The 19,270-nt window shown below is 41.2% G+C and overlaps 1 protein-coding gene across 1 annotated transcript; it reads left to right on the top strand.

Moving 5' to 3' along the window:
* Positions 1-1,300: 1,300 nt before the first annotated feature.
* Positions 1,301-18,745, top strand: LOC144075827 (guanine nucleotide-binding protein G(s) subunit alpha-like). Its single transcript, XM_077603242.1, has 12 exons — positions 1,301-2,613; positions 3,707-3,779; positions 5,690-5,744; positions 5,824-5,943; positions 9,318-9,415; positions 15,486-15,540; positions 15,663-15,736; positions 15,806-15,864; positions 15,932-16,052; positions 16,157-16,287; positions 17,269-17,336; positions 17,474-18,745. Exons 1-12 carry the CDS (start codon positions 2,475-2,477, stop codon positions 17,618-17,620), a joined length of 1,140 nt encoding a protein of 379 aa, XP_077459368.1. The 5' UTR covers positions 1,301-2,474; the 3' UTR covers positions 17,621-18,745.
* Positions 18,746-19,270: the final 525 nt, after the last annotated feature.

Here is a 19,270-nt window from a genome sequence, read left to right as displayed (position 1 = left end):
TAAATATAGAGGGAAAAGTACAGTATATTAGAAAGTATATTTTATTGTTGGAAATATAACAACAGTGATGGAACATTGACAGTCGCTTGAGTCGTCTGTGCTGACCTTTATGACCTTTTTGCCCTGAGATCCTTCCCTTTTCCCTCCTAATGGATTAGGCCGACGTAAAATGAAGAAAATGCTCAACTATCAATTATTTTAGGGTATTAAATAACTCTAATAATTCCTGCAATACATACATAATTCCCCTAGATGACAGTATTGCTTTTCAAGCACTTTTCTAAAGTCTCCTACCCGGCTTAGTATTCTTTAAACTTATTTAAATGTTGTTGGAAATGTCATTCATTTATTTTCTGAAACGGTTAAACTCACGAGGCTTGCAGGGGGTGCTGGAGCCTATCCCAGCTAACCCTGACTCGGTGGCCAGCCAATTGCAGGCCGAAAGGAGACGGACAACCAATCATGCTCACACTCGTACCAAGGGAAATTTTGGCTTGCATGCAATTAGCCTAGCATGCATGTTTTGGGGATGTGGGAGGGAACCGATGTACCAGGAGAAAACCCACGCAAACCCAGGGTGAACATGGAAAATGTTCTTGTAATATAACGACTTTTTGTCATATCATGACTTTAATGCAGGCAGCCTGACCGGCACCTGAGTGGTTAGTGCGTCGGCCTCACAGTGGGGGACCTGGGTTCAAATCTAGGTCGGTCCAACGACATGGCATGTTCTTCCCGGACCTGCATGGGTTTTCTCCAGGTACTCCGGTTTCCTCCCACATTCCAAAGACATGCATGGTAGGCTGATTGGACACTCTAAATTGCCCCTAGGTAGGAGTGTGACCGTGAATGGTTGTTTGTCTCCTTGTGCCCTGCGATTGGGTGGCCACTAATTCAGGGTGTCCCCCGCCTATGGCCTGAAGTCAGCAGGAATAGGCTCTGGCACCCCCCACCACCCTAGTGAGGATAAAGCGGTTCAGAAAATGAAAGACTTCAATGTATGACTTTATTCTTGTAACATTACAACTTTCACCTCGTACTATCATGATTTTATTCTCAATATGGAATTTTACACAAGAGGTCCACGGATTCGAACCCCATGACCTCATAACTCTGAAGCGGATGTGCTAATCACAAGAGCATCATAATAATAACGGTAACGATTACCAGAATTTAATTTGTTCTTTAATTGATCCGCATGCTTTCATACCTGAGCTACATGACCGAAAAAAAATCATAAAGTGGAACAGTAAATGCATTTTGGGCAAGCCAAGTGCTTTTATTGTCCAAGGCTCAACCGGAACTCTGTCTGTTCAACCTGACACACTTGACCGTCGTCCGTCGTTCCCAGGGTTCCGTGAGAGCCGTTTTGCCCCACCCCACCTCTTCAACGCTATCTATCTCAATGTGCAATTCTCCGAGAAAAAAAGGGGGGCACAAATAACGCCTAGCGACGCCGCCGCCGAGGAACAATTAGCTGAACAAAAACGCCAGCGGACCCCGGTGACGGCCAGACGAGCGGTCCACCTTCGGCTGTAACAAACAACGACAACCACCTTTCCTTAAAAAAACGCAGTCTACGCTCGGATGTGGGCTTGAAAACACGGCGGTAGGTTCCATGTCTGGTACACATGTAACCGCCGTCCAGCAACGGGGGACTACGAGCCGCCGCCGCCGCCGAGCTAGCTTGACAAGCGGGGGATTGCCATCCGCGAAACACCTGGACGTCGAGCTGCATTCAAGGACACGCAGCTGCCCAAAGAATTGAGAGGAGAGGAAGAGGAGAGGAGAGAGGGGGGCGAAGAAAAAAAAACACCGCCGATGTGAGGAGAAACGCGAATTAACGTGACGGTGGAGAGAGGAGAGCGAGGGAAAGGACGGCGGAGAAAGGGGCCTTTTTCAGGGGGTGGGAGGGGGGTCTCCTTGCTTGTTGACGCCGAGAGGATCTAAAGAAATCTCACCCCCCTCCACAAAAAAAACAACAACCAAAAAAAAACGGTTGTTCATCGACGGCGAGACGCTACGGTGAAGCCCAAAGAGGAAATATCTATCCATTGAATGCGCAGCCTTCGTCCAGCCTCTCCGAGATAAGGATCGAGACGAGATGGTTTGCGAGGAAAACTGAAGGAAAATCGAGAGGGAAGTGCTGCTGTGTGTCTTCATCCATGTCCATTTCACATCCCCTCGTAGCAGCGTTGATGACTTCATTGCGGATTTACAGTGGAAACACGGCGCTGTTGTCCTGACTCTTGTTTCCAGTAAATAGCCACATCCATCCTTCCATCCATCATCCACTTACCCAACCAAACATCCACCCTTCCATCCATCCTCATAGATGCCTCCCATTCTGATCCGGGTCATCCACTCTTGGGCCCGTCTCGGAATTTAGCCTTCATTTTTGCTACCTTTCCCCCGGTGACCCCACCGGGGTGTTTTTGGTCGTGGTTTTCGTCGGGGTATCGGGGAGGGTAAAGATGGGCTGTCTCGGCAACAGCAAGACGGAAGACCAACGCAACGAGGAGAAGGCCCAGAGGGAAGCCAACAAGAAGATTGAGAAGCAGCTTCAGAAAGACAAACAGATATATCGCGCCACTCACCGGCTCCTACTATTAGGTGAGCATTGTCATCAGATGTGTGTGTTCTTGTGTGTAGGTGTTCGGGCAAAAGCAGTCGCAATATAATGACCTGACGATGGGGCATTTCCCCCTCAGATGATATAGTCGCTTGTCCACGTATTGCGGCGTCCCACTAATCTGCTTGGATTGAGGCAAATTAGGGTTACTTCTGGGATTATCCGTTAGCCGTTTTCCTAATCTCAAATTGATCCTGGCAGTTTTTTTTAATAATACCACGATTCCCTGCTGAAGAGCCTTGAGGAGACATTGTCTATTTGCTGATGATTATTTACTTATGTCAGATGGCATGTAATTCAAGGGTATACAGTAATCCCTCAATTATCGTGAATTCACTACTTTGCGATTTTTTTTTCCAGCAATTATTTAAAAAATATATATTAGTATTTTTTAAGTTAAAAAAACATTTTAATATCTACAATAAAACTCGTAAGCGGAAGCCACTTTTGCTACTAGGATTTAGCATTGAATTAAAAAAATAGTTTTAGGGGTGACCCTACTTTGCGATTTTTTGATTATCGCTGCCATGTCTGGTCTACATTAATTACTGTACTATACTGTAATTACTGTAGCAGCAGTGTAAAGTTCTCACCTCTGGCGCTGATGTGATGAAATCAATTTAAATTATCAGATTTGAAGATAAATTCATTTTTTTTACATTCTACAGACCAGTCTATTGCAAACATTATTGTTACAGATGGACACTCACTGTATTATTGTAAAGTACATCTGAAAAAAATAAACAATTGGTGTCAAAATGAGCCTATTTTAAAGCGAACTTCTGATATTCATTAAAAATCATTTTGTCACATTGGTGAATACACAACTGTAGTTTTTAACCGTATCAAAGAACAGATTGGCATTTCTGGCAGTTTAGCCTGATTTGAGTTGCGAGCGTTTTGAGTGACAAGCCTAGTCACTTGACAAATCAAAAACTCCATTTGAAGGCACCTCTGGCTTTATGCAACAGCAAATAAAGCAGAAAAAATTGTCAACTTTACAAGATGGATGCACTTTAGTTTAATTTCATGTTCCCACATTGGTCAATTTCTCATTCCTCTTCCTGTTTCCAGGGGCTGGCGAATCCGGAAAGAGCACGATAGTCAAGCAGATGCGAATATTGCACGTCAATGGCTTCAACGCGGAGTAAGTTGAATTCACAATTCTTTTATTTTCCCGTTATTTGTAGACACCTGCTCGAGGCTTGTGTCCCATTTTAATCCCGAGAAAAAAATGCTGGCAAGAAACAATAGCCGCATTACATGAGTATATATAACTTTACATCAGCCAACCACATTATTACTGAGCTCAAAAAGGGTCCAAAGTGCCTAAAATTTTCATATTTAAAATAAATTGGGGTTTCAAGTTCATGTTTATGCCAACACAAAAGCAATTTATAATTAAAAGCACTCCAAAAATAACTGTAACCATTTATTTAAGCAGTTAACGCAATGGAGAGATTTCTTGACTAGGCTGTACCCAACCAGAGATCTTGCTGGTTTCATGAAGTGAAATTTTTAGACTTTTAAGACAGTTTTTTCAGTCCACTTAGAAGAGATTCGCAGGCCAATATGATGTGCAGACATCCGGTGGCGAGTTTTTAGCTCATCTGCCTCACAATTCTGGGCTCGGAGGTTCGATCCCATTTGGTGTGGAGTTTGCATGTTCTCCCCGGGCCTGCGTGGCTGGCTGAAATAGGCTCCAGCACCCCCTGCTACCCTTGTGAGGAGAAGCTATTCGGAAAAGGAATGAATGATTCCTTGTTAGTTTTTCGAGAGTTATCGGCGTGAAACGTCTAATCCATTTGAAGTGGGAGCCCTTCCAGTTCAAATGGATGGGATTACTACTAGTGATACACTCATTTCAGTTCACACCAAAAGAATGAATGGACGTTACGTGATTGGGTGATTGTGTATTGAAACCGTTTTTTTTTTTTTAAATTTAGAATAAGTCCCACTTTAATGAAAGGCATCATGGCAGCAACACCAGGTAGTGGTGTCCAGACGAGCACATGATAGGCCTTACTTAGTCCTTTCAAGGAAATCGGCAGTTAAAAATAGAACAAAAATGTGACTTTTGTTTCCGGTAGATCGACGTGATACGGGGTTTTAGGAAACTCACAAGATGAGGATGAGCCGAGGTTGGACCCGCAGCCATGTTTGCGGGAAAATGCAAACAAATGGCGCTTTCTTCTCAGATCATGCCAAATTGGAGTCCAAAACATTCAAGTTAACTCCACTGACATAAAGACGAGCATGAAAAATAGTTCGGATGAGGCAATGTTATGCAAAAAGGATTGTATCATCATAGATGAGACTATCTGGTCTTTTATCAAAAGTGTTTTAATGAAAGTCGGCGGGTTTCGGTGCCATTGACGGCAACAGAGAGTCCAATTGGCTAAGATTTCTATCGTCGTCAAAGGCAGACAATGAGTTAATATTAAATATTGTCTGATATATAAACAGCTGATATATAATAGAAGCCTACCAGAAACAGCTATGAGTATTTTTTTATGTGTGAATGACAAGAAATCATCCAACATTTCAGTTTTTTGGTCAATTTTCAAGATGATGCTTGTAATGAAAAATGAATTAATGATGATTTTACCATGAATTTTGATTCATTCATGCTAATGAGTAAAATCAGCTTTGCTAAGACCTCAAGTGTTTCCTTGAATGTAAAAGAAATTTCAGTCAACGATTCTTATCATAACAACTAGACATTACCGGAAAAAACTCCAACTCAATTTTTCTAACAGCGTTAATATTATACTTAAAGTAATCCTTAACAAAGCAAAGGTATGGCAGCGTGACTGAAGCCATACTTTTCTCGTCACCTCTTCTTTTGATCGGTGGTACCCGGAGAAAACCCGCGCAAGCCCGGGGAGAACATGCATACTCCAAACAGCGAGGACCCACCTGGGATCGAACCCTCGATCTCAGGAATGTTAGCCCAACGCGCTAACCACTCCCCTGAGAAGCAAAATGCGTATTGCAAAGACATGAATTGTATTGAAGCGTTCTCAATTGTCGGTGACGTTTGCGTTTTCTTCACAGGGAGAAAAAGCAGAAAATCCACGATATTAAAAACAACATCAAAGAGGCTATAGAGGTAAAGACCAATACGTAAATGTTGACTTTGTTTGGGAGGCCCTTGTGTCTGAAGTTGACCTCATTTGTTCCCCACTCAGACCATAGTGTCCGCCATGAGTACGCTTACGCCACCGTGCCAGCTAGCCTGTCCTGCTAACCAGCTGCGCATCGACTACGTCCTCCACCAAATGAACCAGAAGGATTTCGAGTTTCCATCGGTAAGAGCAACTAATGCAAGGGCGACGTATGGGTGCCTTCTATATTAATCATGTTATTTTGGGTTATTTTGCTCTGGGCTTAACACTTTACCCACAAGTATGTACTGGAACCAAAATGCTATATGCTGACAAATGTTGCACAATGAATTCCAAATACTTGCAAGCAAAATAGGTTAAAAAAATCATCTACAGAAATCAGACAGAATATTTTCTGTTAAGAAGCTCAAGATGATTCGCATAGAAGTCGACAAATAATTTGAGAATTGATTAATTAAATGGACATCAAAAAAGAATTTTTCAAACTGCATAGGTAATGGTTTACAACATCGTGACAAAAAACATTTATTTGTTGTCTGTGTAAAGTGAATATTAAATATGAAATATAATTCAACATTTAAATTTGATATATGTGAGTGAGTACTTGACGAGAATCACAGAGGCAACACGTGATGAAATTGAATGCATTTAGTTGGGATTGCGTTTTATGGACTCAAAATCTCTATTTTTTTCCTACCAAAAAAAAACGTTTAAAAATGAAAATGACAAAATAATATCTCTTGAGTTAGATTAGTACTCTGATTAAAACTAAAATTGCTATTCTCCTTCCAAAATTGTCCGTTTTCAAGTCAGGTAGTCATGTATGTTTTTTCCCCTAATTTAACATTGTACTGCCTGTTACTTTTAAATTAAAATGAAATAACCACATACGATACGGAATCTTTAGTTTTGGTGTTTCTATATTTCCGTGAGGAAAACACTGCCATCACATCTGGATTCTGCACCCGTAAATGAGTTAGAAACAGCTCGACAAATATTTTATCCATCAATATTAATTATCATTTACTAGCACACCTCAGTCTACTGACTGAGTAAACCAGGTGTGCTGCAGGTGAGTCAGGTATTGCTCCCTGATGCTCTAATTTGCAAGCGCTAGGGGAGACTGTCTATGAATGAGCTTCTCACTTGAGAGCTCTTTGTAATAGCAATTGTTTTTAAAGACTCCCAAAAGGGACCCACGGAGTGTCGGTCTCTAAGCAAGATAGAGTAAGGACTTGTTAATGATTTGTTACCTCAAAAAAGGATATACCCTATTAATTCATTGGTAAGCCTTTATCAGCCTGGGAATCTTGCCTTGGTTGTGAAATTAACCCAGTTTTACACCACCCCGGCGAGGTCTTAAATCTACACCTAAAGGAGTAGCCGTCATTAGACAAGTTTTCAATTACTCTTTAGGAAAAAAATGGACAATTAGTGTATATTCAAGGCTCAAAAAGGACACTGGTGATTTGAGACTCGTGTTTAATCTAGTCTTTGACCATGACATATTTAGCATTTTTTTCCTAACCTGTTCTTCTTAGCTGAATGCAGAATATTGGACGTCCATGCCTTGCAATGCGAGAGCATTTTTTTCTGTGTAAGAGGGGTTTTTAATTAATATAATAATCCCGCTTTGATTGTTTGTTATGATATTTGTTGAAATTGCGGCCAGGTTTGAGAGAGGGGGCTGACATAAAGATACATATCACAGCGGAAGCAGAACTTAATGTTCACGCTACGTGACATTAAGTAACGTTAGAAAATAGTTGCATTTTTATTTGTGATACCATTTGAGTCAAGAATGCCACTTTTGTTTTTGGGCTATGACTCTTATTGACAGTGAATGAGGTTTTTAAAGAGGCATTTTAAATTTAGCTTAAAGCATTCATTGTGGAATAATCTCGTCGGAAATCATCCATCTGATTGACCCGGATTTGCTCTGTTTCTCGCTCAACTACTTCACCCTGCTCCCTCTCTAATGGCCACAGGGCCAACTGGAAACCAGTCAGACTGGTTGACTCTGCTTTTAAACGTACAAAAAAGTACAAAAATAAAAACAATAACAGTGGTTGCTTTCTTCTAAAATGTTTTGGCCCCGGAGATGATGACGCTTTGAATAAACGCTTGGCTCCAAATTTAATTCAATTCAATATGGTCGAGATTAGAATTGACACAGTAATGAAAGCAAAACATAGTTATTAAAAAAGAAATAAAAATGGTTTGACCAGAAATACCACCAGAAGGGTTTGTGTTGTGCCTACTTTTTGTTTGTCGATACTATGTGTCAGAATCTACTAGATAAGCCCTGCAAATTTTAAAGGTCAATGTGGCCCCCGGCCCGAAAAGTTTGCCCACCTCTGTATTTGATAATACCTACATTATTAAGTGAAAACTGATATAGAAACACTTTATTTAAAGTTTTTATAAAGATTTTTAAAACTATTTCAGGCTACACATTTGACTTTGTAATCGTAAAAATAACCCAATTTCTTCACGTATAAGCCGCGACCTTAAAATTGCCTTAAAATCGTTGAATTTTACAATTTCTCGCGTATAAGCCACCCGCTGATTCACAATTTTCACCTGCATATTCATGGTTTTAATAGGGAGTACAAATGTGTTATTCTGAAGGGTAAAAAAATCATCGCACGTGGTATTTCTAAGATACTGTACGAATCAAAAGCACATTATTAGGGTCATTATCATAAGGAATTAATTCATCCAGTGATGGTTGTCTTCTTACTGCAAAATTGAAAATAACCAACAAATAGTAAATGTTACTTTGCCAACATATACTGCTGAAAAAGTATCGCAAGTCTTGTGCGCATATAAGCCATACCCTTGCTTCAGTCATCATTTTGTTTAGTTACAAATACGGCTTATATGCGAGAAAATACGGTCATTTGAAGAGGTTTTGGCGTTCAATAATATTCCGGCAAAATTTAGGTGTTCTGAAATACTTCCTGTTTTCATTCTTCTTTTGTAAAATGTACAGCTTCAAAAAAAGGTGTCACCACCTAGCGGTTAACCATAGAATTACTCCTGAAAGAAATGGGAGGCAGTCTGTGAAGTTGCAAGAAACTCATTCAGGGAATGTTACATTCCTGCCAAACGGCTCGTAAAAATGTTTTTGTTATTACAGTACCTTTTTTAGTGCTGCTATATTGTTGAAAGTACTTGGTAGACAACACTCCCAAAAAGTGCCACTGGCCACTCTTTTTGGGGGCTCAAACTCGTGCTCGATCTCAAAAAGGCTTAATTGTGCTCCCCCGTTCTTTGTGTGCGGACATCTAAAGATCTCGGCTAAGATAGGCCCTCGTGCAGTGACAGCTGAGCTTTGTGTCAGCACAAAGCTCTTGGTTTCTTCACAAACCCGATGAACTGTTCAGTTTCCGGCCGGGCTTTTCTCCCATAGCTCCACCACTCCCCCTCTTCCTCGTTCAAGCTAATATGACATCTCGCAGCTTCTTTTTAATTAGTCTTAGAACGTGGCCTCACAATGTCAACCATGCATCGACTCAAAACCCTCTTCATGTCCCTTTTTTCCTTCCTTCCAGGAGTTTTATGACCACTCAAAGATCCTCTGGCAGGACGATGGAGTGAGATCCTGCTGGGAAAGGTCTAATGAATATCAGCTCATCGACTGTGCGCAGTAGTAAGTTCAATTCCACCTATGTGTTGCAAAGCGTTTGGGGCCTATCCCAGCTGCCTTCGGGCACGAGGCGGGGGACACCCTGAATTGGTGGCTAGCCAATCGCAGTGCAGAAGGAGACAAACAGCCATTCACGCTTACACTCATACCTAGAGGCAATTTAGAGTGTCCAATCAGCTTACCATCCATGTCTTTGGAATGTGGGAGGAAACCAGAGTACCTGGAGAAAACCCATGCAGGCCTGGGGAGAGCATGCAAACTCCACACACCTGGACCAACCTGGATTTGAACTCAGGACACCCCCTGTGAGGCCGACGAGCTAACCACTCAGCCGCCGGGCCGCCCCTCTAAAATTTTATATTATCATAAAACATCTACAATGAAAAACCTTAATTTAATCCAGTTATCGCCCAGGTCTAGCAGACAACAAGGCAATTAATCTTTAAAGAAGCATACCAGTGATGCATTTTCCGGGTGTTACATTGCATCTTAATGATAACTGGCGACAAGTTCTCATCTAGTTGCGGATGAGTAATTCATGTCAAACTCAAAAGTAGGTCATGAAAAATCAGGAAAACTGAAATGGTGAAAATCAGTTGAAAACAATTATGGTCATCACAAACGAGTACTATATTAGTTTTCCTTCTTTGCACATCTCAAGAAATGTCTTCAATTGTATTTAAAACAAATTTCTTAACTGGGGACTGGACCTGAATTCCTTGCCACCCGCAATCTACACGAGAACTTTAGTAAATGGATGAATTTTCATGTGACAGCTCTTCCTGAATCCCACTTTCTGCGTTGGCCTTTTTCCTAAATTAGCTCGCCTCGCTTTTACTTGACCACACCGCAACGTGAAAATGTATTACTCCAGCGGGTTACGCAATATTAGAGTCGCTGTTGTGTCTATTTTTGCGCCCCTTTGACCGTTTCCTAATGAAATGTTTCCGCTGTGCGCTGCCCATGAGAGCATGCGCCGGTCACATGAAGCGCATGGAGGGAGGGCAGGAGGCTCACATTGTCCACGCGCAAGGTCGCCATTCATTTCCGTTGCTTTTGTGTGTTTTGCGCGTCCTGGTTTGACGTTTGTCATAAACCGTCGTAAAAAAAAAATGGTGGGGACAAGGGTGACCAATCTGTTTCAAGTGGAGGTGAATGATTTTTTTTTCGCTGTCCTCACGGATCGGACACGCCTGGAAGCAATGTAAAAATAAAAATGGTGTCTGTGCGGAGACCTATCCGTGATGGATCCGTTGTTGGGCCGGGTGGCCAGAGCGGAAGCGCGCTCCCCTCGGCGCTCCCCTTGGCGCTCCCCTCGGCGCTCCTCCTTCTGTGTACTTATGTAAACGGAGAAGCAGAGAGAACGAGCTATTTTGAGCCCGGGCGGGCTTCGGGAGGAGAAAGAGGGAGCGAGTGTGTCGGGAGAGGGACAACCTCGCCGTTATTGATGGGAGCTTGTTGGCGTTAGGTGAACACGTCCACCCTTGATCAACATGGCACCCCCAATTTTTTCACACTTGCACTGACTTTGAGGCCTTTTGGTGTGTAGCGCTGACTACGTCACACTTTCCTGATCTTGTAGTTCTGTTCAAAAAAAGTTTATTTTGCGCAGGGTGACTGGTAAAAACTGCGAATATTCAGATTTATGTTGTCCTCAATAGAATTAGTAGATGATTATATTTGCAGTTGACAGAAAGGATGGGATTTAGGATTTAATTTTTGCATACAGTGAGTGGATTAGTTGACTATTTTCAAAATGTTTCAGTTTAATAGACTATCAAAATATTCATTTGAGCCGGCCAATGTAGCTCAATCGTTGCAATTGACGACAATAGACGTCCAATTCCTTTGCACTCTTCAAATGGATTGGACGTTTACTGTCGTCAATGGCACTAAATCATAAAACCCAAATGGATAGGACTTTTATCACCTAGCACCTAACATAAATACATCACTTAATAATAGGAAACAAAAAAGGAATTATTATAGCTGTTATCCTATTGTATGTTTTAAACAAAGCCTTCAAATATAAATGTTTATTCTATTTGCTATCTGTGTTATAATAGTGTACAGAAATAAATAAACCCGTAACTCAATCGGCTCACCCGGCCGTTTCGTGACGGCCCGTGTAAACACGAATGGGGGACGCGCTGAATTGCGAGTCAACATTAATTACTGGGCTGACACGGAGATGCATGAAGTTACTAACGACAGTTTCTCCGAAGCCTAAAATGACAACTTCTGAGTACAGTAATCCCTCAAATATCGCGGTTAATGTAGACCAAACATGGCCGCGACAATTGAAAAATTTTGAATGTATATGGGAGGAAGTGTTCCTTGTGCCTTACATGGTCATATACTTTGTGCATAGTGTTGACTCATTAGCTAACTTTGTGTTCATTGCCAAACAGCTGGGACGCATTTATACTCGTTCACTAGCATTGAAACATGGCAACCAATTCATTAATTACGTCTTTTTCAGAATTGACATACTAATGTAAAGGGTACTTTCTCTAAAAATGCACCAATTCTTATACAAGTTTAGTGGAGATCACTTTTTGTTGGCGAATTGCGGCGTAACGATACGTTGATCTGGACAAGTCCACCGATTGGTTAAGCAACGATCCAATGAAATGCAAAACCGCAATCCACATTTTTTGACAGGCTTTGTTAAAAAGAATGGTTTTCCTTCAACATTTGCTTTGTATTTTTTTAAATCGCTTTTGACTAACTATGAGTGCATGTTGTATTAAATTGAGCAATGACCCTTGACAAAAATCCAATTGGGACAAATGCTGGCAAATACCGTATCATTGTTCAAAGACTCTTTTGTATTGTTTTGTCATAAAATTGATTTACATTCGTGGTATCAGGCTTTTTTCAGTAATTACTGTGGTTCCTTTTGTCCCAAAGCAGCAAGTCTCTTCCAAATATGGATAATTATTTGGGTAATACAAATTGATTTACCTCGTTTATGCAAGCTTGACGTCACTAAAATGCAACGTGTGATGTAAACCAGCCCCAAAATTTGTTTCCAAATACATTTTGAAAATCATGAATTAAGTGTATTGTGCAGAATCTTGGATTTGAAATGTTAAAATGACAAGTTTAAGGTGATGATCCAAATGACAATGCGATATTTTGACGCCTCGGTGATCATGTCGCATATGCGTAGACGTTCTTCTTCTCCCTGTAACGTGGGCATGCGCACGACATCGCCCCCACGAGGTCAAGGCGCACTCAACAATAGTGACGGACATATTTGAGTGACGCAAAGCTTCCATAATTATTATTTTGGATGCCATTTGTCAACATTTGAATGACATAAGATGTGCCAAGCTCAGGTCAAAGCAATGATTCCGTTCTTTTATCTTATCTCACTTCCTGTATATGTACCGCTTTGGCATGAGGCGCCTTCACCGCTTCCCTCTTTGCACTTTTCCGCCGCCATTCCCGTTCTGGTCCCGCTCTCCCTCTCGCTGGCCTCACTCCAGTCTCACAAGATTTGGAGCCGATTGTCTATTTATAGCGTGTGTGGTTCTGTCGCCATGACAACCGAGCTGGAGGCCAGGGTGCCGGAGAGCTATTTTTGGAGCTGCGCTGTAATGTCAGACACTGCCTCCTCTCTATTTTCTTCCCTGCTCTTTCTCTGTCTTTCTTTTTCCACACACACACACACACACACACACACACACACACACACACACACACACACACACACACACACCTATGTTTGTGTGTAAATGATTCATGAAGACGTATCGTTTTTTAGTATTTTTACATATTTTTAAGCAATTCCTTTTGACTGGACTATAAGTCACACTTTTTGAAAGAACATTTTGACGTTCCAGCCAAAATGGATTGGACGTCTAGCGCTGTCAATGGCATTGAAAGATGAGCATCGGAAACCAGTTTAAGTGAATTGGACAAGTTCATTTTAGGTCACGTCACGGAATAAAATAACAACATATTTTGTGTACGTAGATTCCTTAATTGTTAATGTATTGGCGATTTTTATTGTTGTAGATCTTTTTTTTTTCATTTCAAACTTAATTTTTCTTAAATCTTGCCACACTAACTTTTATGTTCGAATGGATTTGCCGGTTATCACCGTCAGTGAACTAAAATGAGGTCTTATTTATACGTTTTTGAAGCCTTCAAAGTTTTGTATTCCCCTTTCGAGCTGTCCAAAAACGATAAAAGCCAAACTCACTGTAGCCTATAAATAAATGCGACTTTATCCTGTTATGTAAATACAGAGGTTTCTTTACACTGTTACTGCAGCAGAAACCATTTTAATATCGCTATTAATAGAATAAAGCTCTTAAAAAAAGCAGAACATAGAGAGACGTGTTTATCCAGAGCGCGTGGGCTGCCGCTAGAAAGGAAAATGCAGGCTGTTTTTTCCCCGCTGGTTTTCATCACGCTACTTTGTTTTAAAGTTCGTCATTTTGGTGGTCCTTATTTGGCGTAACGAGTGTGTGGGGGTCAACAGCGACTCTCCTTCTCCTGGTGTGCTACCTGCAACCCTCTTGTCACATTTCACTCCTACCCGCAACATTCCCGCTTACCTCAGCGGGGGTTGCATACCTGCCCCCGAAAGCGGCGGTCACGACCCTTTTTCGTGACGGGAAAAACGGCGGGTGGGCATAGGGATAGTATTGAGACTCGTTACGCTATTTCCTCTCCAGCTGCTGGCTGGCATTGAACGATCATGTTTCTGTCTACCGCCGTCAACTTGACTTGGGGTACAAAAACTAACCCCTAACCCGAACCCTAGTTGACGAGGTTAACATTTTCTTCTTTAAAAGTTCCTTGAAATACTACTAATATAGTTTCATCGTCATAAAGTAAACATAGCTAAGTGTTCAGAAATCACATTTTGTCAAAGGTATTCACTCAACCAAGATATCGGAAATTATCTACCGTATTTTCCGGACTATAAGTCACTCTTTTTTCATAGTTTAGGCGGTACTATGACGAATACCCAAGTGTGACTTGCAGGTTGTTTTTTTCTCTCGGATACGACCGCTTATGTTATGTTGTTCTTTTTAGGTCATAGTTATCCGAATAACTGCTTTGTTAACAGATGCCGATTTAGCCTGTTTTTCTCCATTTTAATATTGTTAATTCAACATAATTTTGTTCTTGGCCTCATATTTAAAAAAAAAAAAAAAAATATATATATATATATATATATATATATATATATATATATATATATATATATATATATATATAAATAATGTTACAAATACTATTGTTAATTCAACATTATTTGGTTCTTGGGCTCAGATCAAATTTAAAAAATAATAATAATAAAAAATACAACAAAAAAAAATATATATATATATATATATATATATATATTAAATTTGATCTGAGCCCAAGAACAAAATTATGTTGAATTAACAATAGTCCAAAAAATACGGTAAATCTAGTATATGCAAAAACCACCATGTAACACTTTCTGTGCCAAATTTGGGGAGGTTTCTGGCATCACACAAACATGCTGGTTACAAAATCGAGACCAAATATTTTGGAATTGCACCCCAATAGAAAAACGATCACGATTTTACAAAGCCCAGATTGTTCTCATTTTCACAACGCCAAAACCTAAGCTTGAAAAAAAGGCCGACTGTGACCCATTTATCTGTGCAACATCCTAAATTGGAGCGACTCCACATTTCTGCTTCCGAAATTGTGTGCTAACCTGTGAGGTGGAGCATTGTGCCGCGTGGCATCCAGAAAAACACTAAGAAGTAGCAAAAGTAGTATACAAGACATTAGTGTGTAATATTGATGATTATGGCAGTATTGGCATTTTTGCAACCCCTAGTTGTAAAGGAATGAACACATTCAGTGGCTTCTTCCTGGGTAGGCACCATTCTAAACTCATGGTGGGCGTGCCTTACCTCACACACTAACTACAGATGCTCCATTGACTCGCAGTCCCTACTTTGGTCTACGGAGCTAAATGACTCCGACATGTTCCATCTGATCACACCACGAATCAAAACACACGCCCCCTGGCGGTCATTTCACCCTTTTAATCTGTTCCGTTTCTCCGTAGCTTCCTAGATCGGGTGGACGTGGTCCGACAACACGATTACACGCCAACCGACCAGGTGGGTTCACCTCAAACATTCCCAAGTTTAATAATAAATGAATGATTTCAGTCATTTATTAGGAAGGTTAAAAAATCGATGTTCATGTTTTAATCCGTGTATAATGTGTTGCTTTGTTTCAGGACCTGCTGAGATGCAGAGTTCTGACATCCGGCATCTTCGAGACAAGATTTCAAATAGACAAAGTCAATTTTCAGTGAGTCCTTCCTAAAAGAAGTCATCCGAGATTGTTTGTTGGGAGTAAAGTCCAATTTTTTTCCTTCAGTATGTTCGACGTGGGAGGCCAGAGGGACGAGCGTCGAAAATGGATCCAGTGTTTTAACGGTAAGATTGTTGCATCCCCTGCACCCGGATTAGGATTTACCATTTGACCTCTTCTTTTTGTTTGCAGACGTGACGGCTATCATTTTTGTGGTGGCAAGTAGCAGCTACAACATGGTGATCAGAGAGGACAATCAGACCAACCGACTGCAGGAAGCCCTCAATCTATTCAAGAACATTTGGAACAACAGGTCTGGATGCGTCGCATGATTTGACTCAAGCCGTACTGGGTGAACGACCTTTGATCGGCGGCGCGGGAAATTCACCTTGTTTGTCATTTCCCCCCTCTCGGCAGGTGGCTACGGACCATCTCCGTCATCCTCTTCCTGAACAAACAGGACCTCCTCGCCGAGAAGGTCTTGGCAGGGAAGTCGAAAATTGAGGAGTATTTTCCTGAGTTTGCACGATATACGACGCCCGACGATGGTAAGTGGCAAAGTCAGAACGCCGCGGAAAGGTCATAGTGTTGTCTCCACAAAAGAAAAAATAAGGAACTATTCGATAATTTTCCCAGTCCTCGGGAGCCCCTATCCAGTCTGTTTTCCATGTCTCCCCTCCACCAACACACCTGAATCGAATAATCGGGATTGGTATGAAGCTTGATGAGTTGATCATTTGATTCATGTGTGGTAGAGGAGGGAGATATGAAAAATAGACTGGATAGGAGCTCTCGAGGACCGGACTTGGCCAACCCTGATTTACAGTGAACTTTTAAACTAGCTCTCTCCCACTTTGTTCTGTGTGTTCACCACATTAAAAACCCTACTCAGGCGCTCAATACTCCCCCGCTCACACTAAATATTAAACCAGCACTGCCCTCCACTGTAGTGGATGTGCAATTACAAATGGCATGTCTGGATAGCATTCAAAGATTCTTTTTATGTGGCGCTTATCCTCACAAGGTACACTGGGGCGCCGCAGCATATTCCAGCCACATATGGGCAATAGTGAGGGGACACCCTGAATTGGTGGCCTGCCAATTGCAGAGCACAGGGAGCCGAACATCCATTAGCGCTTATACACATACCTACCATGCATGGTTTATGCGGCGTGGGAGGAAACCTTAGCACCCGAAGAAAACCCACACGGGAAAGTCGAAATTCACCAGGGATTTAACCCTCGATCTCAAGAATTGTAAGGCAGACATGCTAACCACAAGATCACCGTTCCGCTACATGGCTCTCATTCCGCCATTTTCCCCAAAATGTGTTGGTACAATTTGAGGCCTGTCTCGGAAAGTTTAACATGAGCTTGTTATCCAAGTCAACAACTGGCAACATGTCGCTCAGGAACCGTTGTTTGATTTGGAATGTTTCTCAAAGTAAACTAACTCAAAGGCCTGTTAAGTAAGAATGGTGTCAGTAGTGTTTAGCCAACAAAAAACATTGTGGATTTGTCGTCCAACAGCAATACCGGAGCCGGGCGAAGATCCGCGTGTCACCAGGGCAAAGCACTTCATACGGGACGAGTTTCTGGTATGTTCATACTACAGATTGTACTTGTTGCAAGCACGTTTTTCGGCCAGGACGGGCGAATGAACGTTGTATCACTGTCAATGGCTGCCAATGAATTAGCAAAATTGCACAGCTAAATTTCACTTTCCTTCCGACAGAGGATCAGCACAGCCAGCGGGGACGGCCGCCATTACTGTTACCCCCACTTCACCTGCGCCGTGGACACGGAAAACATTCGCCGCGTCTTCAGCGACTGTCGCGACATCATCCAGCGGATGCACCTGCGGCAGTACGAGCTCTTGTGATAGGCTCCTCCCCACTCGCTCTTTTTTTGCGCCCCTTCACCCCTACCAGGACCATTTTCCCCAAATTCAGCAGAACCTGGATGCAGGAAGACTTGTTAACAAACACTAGTTTTGTCTCTTGAAGGCCCATCCCAAAGTGAGTTCTGAGTTTGTTTATTCTCCATGTGCTGTCCACCAATGAAGAGCAAGGAGAGAAGAGGAAAAACAGATGATTTTTGTTTTTGAGTGGGATTTTGGAAGCATTTTTTGCACGATAGTGGACAAATGGGACTTCACATTTTCACGGACGGAAGCAAACCAGAGAGCGAGAGGGAAGAAAAACCCAAGCTAAATATATAAAGTACAGTATATATAGATATTTATATATGCGTGTATATAAATATGTATATATATACATATATATTAATAGAAAAATTCTATATCCACACCTACCGTGATCCACACATTCCCCACCCACCGCCCACCTATGGCTTCATGTGTCTTTATGTTTCTGCTGGACTATTATTCTTGTACAGACTGTAAAATGTATTATTTTGTACAACTCTATTGAAGAAGACGACGACGACGATTAAGAAAAACGACTTGTAGAAGATCCTTGTGCCTTGATCACGACTGTACGTGTGTAAAAAAAAAAAAATCAACAAAAGACAAAAAAAGAGCTAATATGTAACTTATGTTTTCACTGCGCTGTACAGCTGGACGGCCGTGGCGGAGGCCTTTTTTGTCTGTCGCTTTGTTTCTATTTTGGTTTCCTCTCCCTTTATATTTGTTTGTTCATTTTTGCTATGACTCTTGGTTTATATGAGATTTGAAGAAAAAAAACAAGGCCCTAAAAAGATGAGCAGACACGCCAGTTTAATGCTGTGTAGTGACAAATATTGAACCTTAACATGAGTTAATATATAAAATGTCAGATTTTATATTTTATATATATATGTGTACTCATCTCCCCTTTTGTGAGTGATCACTGGGTTTCATTTTTTTCTTTGCAAATGATGTGGGTGCAGGGTTTGGATCTGTTTTTTTTAAGCTTTAACACTTTTGCAAGGGAGGGAACTATACAACTGCAAACCTTTTCCTTGTTTCTACATAAACCAAATTTTTTTTTTGCTTAAACAATAACAATCTGACTCCCGTGTTTGATTATTTTCATGGCGATGCCCACATTTACTGCAAACATTTTGCTCCACATTCAATTCATAATGTGCAATAGTCAACAACAACAAAAATGATTTTATGTAATTATGGGGCATTTAATCCACATCTGACCTTTATTTATTTAATCAAACAGCATTGAAATACACTGCAGTAACATATGGAGGAAAAAAACAAAGGATAAAAGAACTTTTACAAAGGATACAGCTACTGTAATGCTCAAGTAGTAACAACATAATAAATAGATCAACTACGGAGAAAAAAAGCTTCATAGCAATTTATAATTTGTTTAATCCATTTTTCAAATTAAATTTGCCCCCTGTTATTCCCATGGAAACCACATTTTACAACGACTCAGCCTCATAAAACAAAGCAATATCCGTCATCACCGGTTGAAATGGAACATAAAAGAGTCACCTAACGTCATTTTGAATATATTTCTGCACTAGTTGGCTTGACCAAGGCACGTCGTTCCAGATAACTCCCGCTTGGGAT

This window comes from Stigmatopora argus, chromosome 6, assembly GCF_051989625.1.
Source record: "Stigmatopora argus isolate UIUO_Sarg chromosome 6, RoL_Sarg_1.0, whole genome shotgun sequence".
In the NCBI taxonomy this organism is placed as follows: Eukaryota; Metazoa; Chordata; class Actinopteri; order Syngnathiformes; family Syngnathidae; genus Stigmatopora; species Stigmatopora argus.
The sequence above is the reverse complement of the archived record's forward strand: the minus strand, read 5'-3'. Positions and strand labels throughout refer to the sequence as shown.